The sequence below is a fragment of the Ipomoea nil genome, unplaced genomic scaffold, assembly GCF_001879475.1.
Source record: "Ipomoea nil cultivar Tokyo-kokei standard unplaced genomic scaffold, Asagao_1.1 scaffold1421, whole genome shotgun sequence".
NCBI classification, from domain to species: Eukaryota; Viridiplantae; Streptophyta; class Magnoliopsida; order Solanales; family Convolvulaceae; genus Ipomoea; species Ipomoea nil.
In genome coordinates, this window is record NW_017617849.1 from 850830 (window position 1) to 861223 (window position 10394).

At 38.6% G+C, this 10394-nt stretch overlaps 1 protein-coding gene across 1 annotated transcript; it reads left to right on the top strand.

Moving 5' to 3' along the window:
- The first annotated feature begins 4027 nt into the window (after positions 1 to 4027).
- LOC109187361 lies at positions 4028 to 5021 on the top strand. The gene is made up of 2 exons (XM_019337550.1): positions 4028 to 4177; positions 4296 to 5021. The coding sequence occupies exons 1-2, from the start codon at positions 4028 to 4030 to the stop codon at positions 5019 to 5021; spliced, it is 876 nt and encodes a 291-aa protein (XP_019193095.1).
- The last annotated feature ends 5373 nt before the right edge of the window (positions 5022 to 10394 follow it).

The following is a 10394-nucleotide window of genomic DNA, read 5'->3' on the forward strand; positions in this document are numbered from 1 at the left end:
ATTATGAGAAATCCAAACGAAAAGAAAAACCCTATAAATTCCAAACATAAATGAAGAGTCATGTGTGTTACAGACTTGTTCTCATTAACGACGTCTTGTGTGGCCTTAGCTACTTTTTTCTCGCAATAGCTAAGTCATCTCGCTCAACTCTCGGAAGTGGTGCTAAGTAAATGATGCGATGGCTAAGAAAGTGAATAAGGTAGGAATCTCGCAAAAGCACTTAAAAAGCTTTGTAAGGAACTTAGATTACTTGAACTCTTAGATGGTTAGAAATGAGGCCCTTGGGGGTATTTATACACATTCCACCTCCTCAATAGATGGCTGAGATCTAATTAATTCTACGGCTAAGATTTACTCTATATAATCTTCCCAAAATCTTTACACAAGCTTGAGGATTTGTAAGGTTACGTTCTAGAATGTTCTAAGCATATCTACAACCTCTAGTGGCTATATACATGCCTCTAGATTATTATACAAACTATGAGATTCTATGTACACGTGCTAGAAAGCTCTAAAGCGATATAGCAAACCTCATAAATGCATAGCAAACTTCCATGGGCGTTACATCCTCCCCCACCTAATTCGGTGACGCCCTCGTCGCCTTGTATGCCTCCAATTGGTCTTGGAACTTCACCAAGTCCTCCTCGAGCTCCCATGTTGTTTTAGACTCAGGTAGCCCTTTCCTTTTGATAATGTAGTACATTTGAGGTGGAACTCCCTTTTGCGAACTACTTTTGATGTAAGCACCTTGTATATTCATTGGTTGAAGGACTTAGTTACCACGGGTGGTGTTCTTCGTGATAACCCACGGCTTCGATTTCCCACGGTTTCATGATGTGGCTTATACTCTTGTGGCCTCCACTTTTTGTTCGCCCATTTCTTCCTACACTTGCATGTTCCACCCAATCATTGGTCACAACGTTAGCTTTACCTTTATTGGCTCCTTCCACAACTTGCATGTTCGATAGTTGTTGTGACCCTTTCACACGCCTCTCGGGAGCTTCGAAGTTTGGGATCATGCACGAGGACCCTTTTTCCAAAATGCATATTGTGTTAAAGGATGACATGGGGATGGTTGTGGCTTGACGGAGAAAGTCCATCCCAAGCATGACTTTTTAATCATCCATTGAGCAGTTGGGCTCTCGCATTGGCGGCCTTAAGCCAACCTTCCCCTTCGTCCAACGAAGACCGAGTTTTCTAGCCTCATCCTCGATCACGAAATTGTGTGTATGTGGCACCAATATCTACTAAAGCTTGTGTCGGCTTACCGTTCACCAATGCTTCGATGTACATCAACCCTTTGTTTGACGTTGTTGGCATAACTTTGGCGGCGTTGAAGGAATTGAGAATTTGGAGTGACCCCATCTTGTTCGCCTCTTCTTCCTCCTGAGCATTGGCCACATGCTGCTCCACTATCGTCAAAAGAGAATCGAGCGCCTCTTCTTCCTCCTGAGCATTATCACCAAAAGAGAATTGAGCTTCGGACAATCCCTCATGGGATGCGAGGCATTCTTCTTGTCAGTAGAATAATAAATCTTCCTTGAAGTTATAACACTAATAATGAAATAAAAATAACAATGTTGCTAATAGGAATCAAACCTCGATGTGCTAGTAAAAGGGATGAGACTCAAGCCAATGGATCAGAAAGAGTTTAGTGAGCAAAATGATGGTTTTTAAGGGGAGTGAAGGCACCCTATTTATATTGTTGAAGGATTCACGGATGGTTGACAAATGGACGGTATCGGGCAACCTTCATTCTTGGCCACAACTTTGCTTCCAGTGCACTCTCATGCATAAGTGGAGCTTATTGCCCTTTAATACACAAGATTTTGAGTGGCTTGGGTAGTTAGTGCTTGTGTTGTTAAATGGGAGGTTGTGGGTTTAACACCCCTTGGTAACGCATCTTATATTATTTTGCTCCATGCTTCTTTCTTCACCTCATTGGCCCAAGACTTATCTAATAAAATGGGTCCTAGGAAAAATAACACGATCGTTAGATACGTCATTTCGCACTAGTAATATACTAATATGAATAATGTTAGCCTTAATTGTAGGTAAGTAAGTTATCTTAGTATAAATAGATGTTAATAGAAATGATATAACTTGGTGGTGATGATTGACATAAATACATAATATGTAAGAGCATCTCCATTAGTTCAAAATGTTGAGTTTTTCCTCACTTTTTTTAGATTAAGAAGATGATAGGTCGAAGATATGAGAGGATAGATTAAAAAAAAAAATCAAATTTGAGTGCCAAAACCTTATCTTTTCCCTCTACTTTTGGAAAGACTTGGAAAAAAAAAAAGATGAGTTGGTGCGCGTTGTGTGCATTAGTGTTGCCTAGTGGGTGCATTATGGTGACTGTCTGTGGATGTATTATGGTGACTGTCAATTGGCGATTCTATAGGTCACTTTGTAATTTTTGTTTTCAAACTGTTTCCCTCTATCCCATTGTTATCTTGACTTACTCCACAAAAAAATTCAAATTTGAATTCAACCAATGAATTTGCTCTTAGAGCATCCCCAAAGGAATTTTTGAGAAAGTTTTTTCAGAGCTAAAAATTTAAGATTTATTATTATTTTTTTATGGAAGGGTGGGGTTTTAAGAAAATTTTTATCTTGCAAATGTTACAAAATATATTTATTATGGACATTATGTCCCTTTATTATGATTAATTTGTCATTATGTAGTGATTTGTAACCTACATCTCTTTGTACTATAAAAGGTTGTTTTCTTGATAATGCAAGGACAATCTTTTCCTGGTGTTCTCATACTCTCTCTACTTCATATCATAGTCTATTTACATTTTGCATTGTCCCTGCAAATCCACCGGCTAAGAGCTAACGGGCATCAAACATTTAACACGTTATCAGCACGATCCCAATTTTCTCCGGTGAACGGTATTGCTTTTCCCATAGTTGCTATAAACTATCTCATCCGTTGTGCTTTTGTGCTTTGCTTAAGTACCTGTATATGAATTTTTTTACTGCTTATTTCTCACTATGTTTGTCATTACTATGTGAGGATTTCATATGGAAGAAAAATTCAAAACATGTATGTCTCTATTTGTTTTATGCATCTGTTCAAACATATAATTTACATAATTTGTTTTGTTTTGTTTTGCTACGTAGATCAATTGCATGATCAATTCAAAATAAATTGGTACTCCGTAGTTTAGTTTTGTTAACAATTACATGGTGTTGTTAAATAAACTTTGAGATATGATTATCCTTTTATTCATATATGTGAAATTTGGGCATAAGATTATTGTTTTACTGGAAATACACATATATGCATAAATAGTATATTTTAATACTGTGATCCTATCTGATATATATATATATATATATATATATATATATATATGCAGTGATTTGTAAAGAGTGATTTGTTTACTGCTTATGCTGTGATCCTATCTTAAATATCCTGATTTCAGTATATATGCTGTGATCCTATCTGATTTCAAATGATTCCCTTTGAGTTTTGTTTACTGCTTTTTTCAAAATCAAATTAAAAAAAAAAAAAATCAAAACTATATACGAACCGTATAATATAGAGTTCCTTTCAATAATAGAGTTTTGTTCTCTCCCTTGAATCTTTGAACCGTATAAAATCAAAATATATATACGAACCAAAATCTTGTGATGGTGTGATCTGCGATCGGCGTCCGAAAGTGTGTCGGTGGCGACGATCGGTGCATGGCGGCGAGGTGGTACGCTGGACGGCACCTGTGCTGCTGATCGATGGAAACCGTTGGCCTATTTATCAGTTTTTTTTCTCTTTATGGCCTAGGGTTTTCTATTAAAGCCCTCCTTTTCTTGCATATTTCTATTTGGACCAATGTTTTCATTTTTGGACCACCATCATTCATGGGCTATTTTTTTTCTCATTCAAGCCCCTAATTTTTTTTGGACCATTTTTTTGGGGCATGATATATAATATTTTCTTTGGGCCTTTCGTTTATGGAAATAAACTAGGCCACACATTCCATTTTTTATGGTCCTCATTCAAATATTTTCTGTAGAAATGGCTGCTCTCGCAAAACGAGAATTCGCTGAACTCGCCCTCGATGGAAGCAATTTCCTCACTTGGGCACTTGATGTTGAGATATATCTCCAATCTACAGAACTGCTGGACACCATTGAAGAGACATCTACGAGCACTGCAGCCCAGAAGGCAAAAGCGCTCATTTTTCCTCCGCCACCATCTCAACCACGACCTCAAGAATGAATACTTAACAGAAAAAGACCCCTATGTCCTCTGGAAATCTCTTAATGCACGCTTTGACCAACAGACGTCATTGGTCCACCCCCAGGCCCAACATGATTGGCTTAACCTCCGATTTCAAGACTTTAAGTCTGTGACTGAATACAACTCCGCCCTACACAAAATTGTGTCACAATTGAAGCTCTGTAAGCAAACAATTACGGATGAGGATCTGATTGAAAAAACTCTATCCACGTTCCATCCAAATGACCTTGTGTTCCAGAAGCAGTACAGGAATACAAAATATGATACGCATCCAGAGCTCATTACGGATTTACTAGTGGCGGAAAAGCATAGCCAGTTATTGATGCAAAATCACAATGCGCGTCCAACTGGCTCTGCTCCTGTGCCTGAAGCACACACTGTTGCCCAGCAGAGCGACAATCGGCGGGGTCGAGGCCGGGGAAGGGGGAGAGGTCGTGGCAGGGGCCCAAAGCGAGGTGGCAGAGGGGGAGCTAGCGGTAGTAACTCCCGTCCTCAGAACAAGCAAACTCAAAGAAATGGACCAAACAAGTCACAACAGAACTCCGGTCAGTCGCAGCCATGTTATAAATGTGGTTGCAAAGGACATTGGTCTAGGACATGCAGGACTCCTAAGCATCTGGTCGAGGCTTACCAAAAGATGCTCCAGCAGGAAGGAGGACAAAAGAAGAAAGATTCTGGGCAATCATCTTTGCCTGAAGCAAATGCCCTCATCTTAGGGAATGATGACCTGCTAGGCGATGAACTAGCTAATTATGGAGATCAGGAGTGATACTCCTATTTTTTTTTTTTCTCTCTCTCTCTTTCCCTTATGGACATCCATTTTACTTCATGCCTGCGTGCATGTTTATATTTGAACTCTTTTGTCCTATATGAATAACGGATCCTTTATCTTTGAACACTTCTGTTTGAATAAATACAATGGATCATTCTTAGACATTATCTTGATACCCATTCCTTTTCTTTAGAGATATGGGAGATGAATCAACCCTATGCTTGGTTGATTGTGCGACTACGCACACTATTCTAACAGACCGGAGATTTTTCCAAACGTTCAAGGAACATAAAGGCAACCTTTCAACCATAGCGAATGATGACATCCCTATTGTGGGCTCCGGCAGAGCGTCACTTATTCTTCCTAAAGGAACAAAGTTGATCATTGATTCAGCCCTCCTATATCCTCAATCAAAAAGAACTTTGCTCAGTTTCAGGGATATTCGGTCCAACGGTTTCCACATAGAAACTAAAACTAAAAACAATACCGAATTCCTTGTTTTGACCAAAACGGTCAATAACCAGAAAAAGGAAATTGAAGAACTTCCTTCCTTTTCTTCTGGCCTGTATTATTCATATATCAGGCCCCAGCACTCCTACGTTGCACTCGCAGTAAAGTTTAAAGATACACATTCTTTCAGTCTATGGCATGACCGCTTAGGTCACCCTGGGCAAACAATGATAGGCCGGATTCTTTCAAATTCAACTGGACATAACCTTCTTAGGACAAACATTCTTTCTACAAAAGATTACACATGTGTTCCATGTGCACAGGGAAAACTTATTGTTCGTCCCTCGCGTCCTAAGATTGGTTTTGAGTCACCTGTCTTCCTGCAGAGGCTACAGGGTGATATTTGTGGACCAATTAATCCTTCATCCGGACCATTTCGATATTTTATGGTCCTTATTGATGCTTCCACCCGATGGACACATGTGTGTTTGTTGTCCACTCGAAATATGGCATTCGCAAAATTCATAAGCCAAATCATTAGGTTGAATGCCCAATTTCCCGATTATCCTATTAAGAACATAAGAATGGATAATGCTGGTGAATTCACTTCGTCAGCTTTTGACGATTATTGTATGGCCATGGGGATTAAGGTGGAACATCCTGTACCATACGTCCACACCCAGAATGGTTTAGCTGAATCTCTTATCAAAAGAATTAAACTAATAGCTAGACCATTACTACAACGGTCCAGTCTACCAGTAAATTGTTGGGGACACGCAGTGTTGCATGCTGCAAACCTAATTCAACTCCGGCCAACTGCATATCACGATTATTCCCCTCTACAACTTGTACGTGGTAATGAGCCAGACATTTCCCATTTGCGTGTCATTGGCTGTGCGGTTTACGTACCTATACCACCTCCGCATCGTTCTTCAATGGGCTCGCAACGTCGATTAGGTATTTATGTTGGGTATGAATCCCCTTCTATCATTAAATACCTTGAGCCTATGACAGCAGATCAGTTTACTGCACGGTTTGCTGACTGCATTTTTTATGAAGATCATTTCCCGGCATTAGGGGGAGAGAAAAGCCCAGCTTTGAAAAAATGCCACGAAATTTCATGGGATGAAAAAGATCTTCAATATCTTGACCCACGTACTAGTCAAACTGAACTTGAAGTTCAGAAAATAATAAATTTGCAAAAACTAGCAAATAATCTGCCAGATGCGTTTAATGATTATAAAAGAGTAACTAAGTCCTATATTCCTGCAGAAAATGCTCCATCAAGGATAATTGTCCCCAAAGGACCAAATACTAACGCCGACATTGTCCGACGCCAGAAGCGTGGAAGACCAGTTGGTGCAAAAGATGTAAATCCGCGGAAAATTAAAAACAATAAACAATCACAGTTACTCCAAAATCGTCCTGAAGACGAAATACCCAGTGTAAATGCACGTGCTACAAATAAATCTAACACTGGGAATACGGAACACCTTCACCAAGATATAATAGCAAATGAGAAAGACTTGGTTGAAGTAAATATAGAATCTGCCATAAACTTTTTCGAAACAGGAGAAAATCTTAATAGAAATGTAACAGTCGTCGACGACCAATTCGCCTCTACAATTGCTCTTCACATTTCTTTCAATAATCTGGATCCAGAACCAAAAACTATAATGGAGTGCCGGAAGCGCTCCGATTGGTTGAAATGGAAAGAAGCAATTGAGGCTGAGCTCAACTCGCTAAATAAAAGAAAAGTGTTTAGTCCTCCTGTACTTACCCCTAAAGGCGTGATCCCAGTAGGATCCAAATGGGTATTTGTACGAAAGAGGAATGAACAAAATGAGGTGGTCAGATACAAAGCGAGACTGGTAGCTCAAGGGTTCTCACAGAGACCCGGAATAGATTTTGAACAAACTTACTCTCCTGTCTTAGATGGCACATCGTTCCGTTATCTAATATCGCTGGCAGTAAAAATGAATTTAAAAATGCAGTTAATGGATGTTGTGACCGCATATTTATATGGGTCACTAGACGCTGACATATATATGAAAGTACCTGAGGGCATCCAAAATCCTTTATGTAAAGGAAATACAAATAAAAATATGTTCAGCGTAAAGCTACAAAAGTCATTGTATGGCTTAAAACAATCAGGAAGAATGTGGTATTGTCGATTGAGTGAATTCCTCTTAAAACAAGGATATGAAAATAAAGATATTAGTCCTTGCATCTTTACAAAGAAATCAACTGATGGTTTCTGTATCATATCAATCTATGTAGATGATATAAACATCATAGGGACAAGCAAGGATGTCAAGAGGGCATGCTTGTGCTTAAAAGAGGAATTCGAAATGAAAGACTTGGGAAAAACCAAGTTCTGTCTCGGCCTGCAGATCGAGCACCTCCCTGAAGGGATATTCATACACCAATCCAAATACACAAACAAGTTATTGGAGAAATTCTACATGGATAAGTCCCATCCACTTAGTACTCCAATGGTAGTCCGATCACTTGAAATTGAGAAGGACCCGTACAGACCTAAAGAAGATAATGAGGATATTCTGGGACCAGAAGTTCCTTACTTAAGTGCCATTGGAGCACTTCTATACCTTGCCAACTGCACTAGACCTGATATTGCATTTTCAGTAAACATGCTAGCTCGTTTTAGTGCTGCTCCAACCAGAAGGCATTGGAATGGCATAAAACATATCCTCAGATATTTGCAAGGTACAAAGGATCTTGGCCTTCTATTTAAAAGAAACCAAGACACCACATTAGTGGGATACGCGGATGCTGGCTTTATGTCTGATCCGCATAATGCTAGATCTCAGACTGGATATGTGTTTCTTTCTGGAGGTACTGCTATTTCATGGAAATCAGTTAAACAAACATTAGTAGCTACCTCCTCAAACCATTCTGAGATTATTGCCTTATACGAGACCTCCAAAGAATGTGTATGGTTGAGGTCATTAATACACAATATTCAAGACTCGTGTGGAATAATGAATAATGGAAAGATCCCCACTGTCCTGTACGAGGACAATGCAGCATGTGTTGCACAAATGAGTAATGGATATGTTAAAGGTAATCTCACCAAACATATTACACCAAAATTCTTTTATCCACATGAACTCCAGAAGAGTGGTGAAATACGAGTCCAAAAGATCCAGTCAAGTGAGAATCTGGCAGATTTATTTACTAAGTCCTTACCTACATCTATTTTTGAAAAGTATGTATACAAAATTGGTATGCGTAGATTAGGAAGGCTGTTGTCTTCAGGGGGAGCAACAACATCTTGAATGTAACAAAATTATTAATCTAGAAGATCAATTTATTTACTTTGATCCAGAAGATCAAGACTTATCCTTATGTTTTATACCTAAACCCAGAAGGTTTACAGTTGTACTCTTTTTCCCTTTGCTGAGTTTTTTTTCCCACAGGGTTTTCTCAGTGTAAGGTTTTTTAATGAGGCAACCAAAGCAACACATGCATTATCCATATATCATGTACTCTTTTCTCGACTAGGTTTTTTCCACAGGGTTTTTCTAGCGAGTTTTTAACGAGGCATGATTATGGCAAAATAATGTCCAAGGGGGAGTGTTACAAAATATATTTATTATGGACATTATGTCCCTTTATTATGATTAATTTGTCATTATGTAGTGATTTGTAACCTACATCTCTTTGTACTATAAAAGGTTGTTTTCTTGATAATGCAAGGACAATCTTTTCCTGGTGTTCTCATACTCTCTCTACTTCATATCATAGTCTATTTACATTTTGCATTGTCCCTGCAAATCCACCGGCTAAGAGCTAACGGGCATCAAACATTTAACAGCAAATACCAATTTTTTGTGCGATGAATTAAATTTGAAAATGAGAAAAAATTGTCACGCCCAGTAGACGCATGTACTAATTGGCGCGTAAATGCACTTTTAAATCTTTTTCTCTTTTTTTTCCCACTCCCTCTTCCTATCTTTGTTTTTATCCTCTCTCTCTTTTCTACTTGTCATGCAAAAATCACAAAAAGTATTGCATTGTTGATGTTGCTATAAACATATAAAGATATTAGCACATAGTAAAATAAATCAATAAAATAAATACTCCGTATTCTATAGGCCTAGGAACAAATTTATACGATTCATGATATAGTTTGATGAAGTCGAAAAATTTGGGTTATATATATATATATATATATATATATATATATATATATATATATATATATATATATAGTGAAAAGTTCCCGTGTGGTTGAATGTTTTCCGTGCTGATGTGCTGTGGATTAATGTGAGTGAGATTTGTACTCAATGTGCGTGAGTGTTGTGCTTAATATGCCTGAGATTTGTACTTAATGTGCGTGAATGTGTAAAATGCAGCAGAAAATATTGATGTCAGCTTCTTTCCCATCCCCAGTAATCATTTGCCCCCTCCCTGATGATGATGTGGAGGCGAGCTATGGTGGTTAAGAATTATGGGAATAATACAACAGAATTCCACACTTAGCTGCTGTGCAAATTTTACTGTGCGTGCGTCATTTATACAAACATTCAACTGCATTGAATGTAACTGATAATCCAGAATCCATGGCCAAATTGAAGGAAGAAGAATCCATGGCCAAATTGAAGGAAGAAGTAACAAGAAGCTTGGGCGTTAATGTGCGTGAGTTTTTGTTCTGTTTCCTTCTGAGCTCGTAATTCTGAAATACGCACGCACATTAAACACAAATCTCACGCACATTAAACACAATACTCGGGCACATTAAGTACAAAACTCACGCATATTAACATGACGCACATTAAGTACAAATCTCAAGCACATTGAGTACAAATCTCACGCACATTAAGTATAACCCTCACGCACATTAATTCACCGCACATCCGCACGGAAAGCCACAAATGCACCTGATCCTTTCCATAT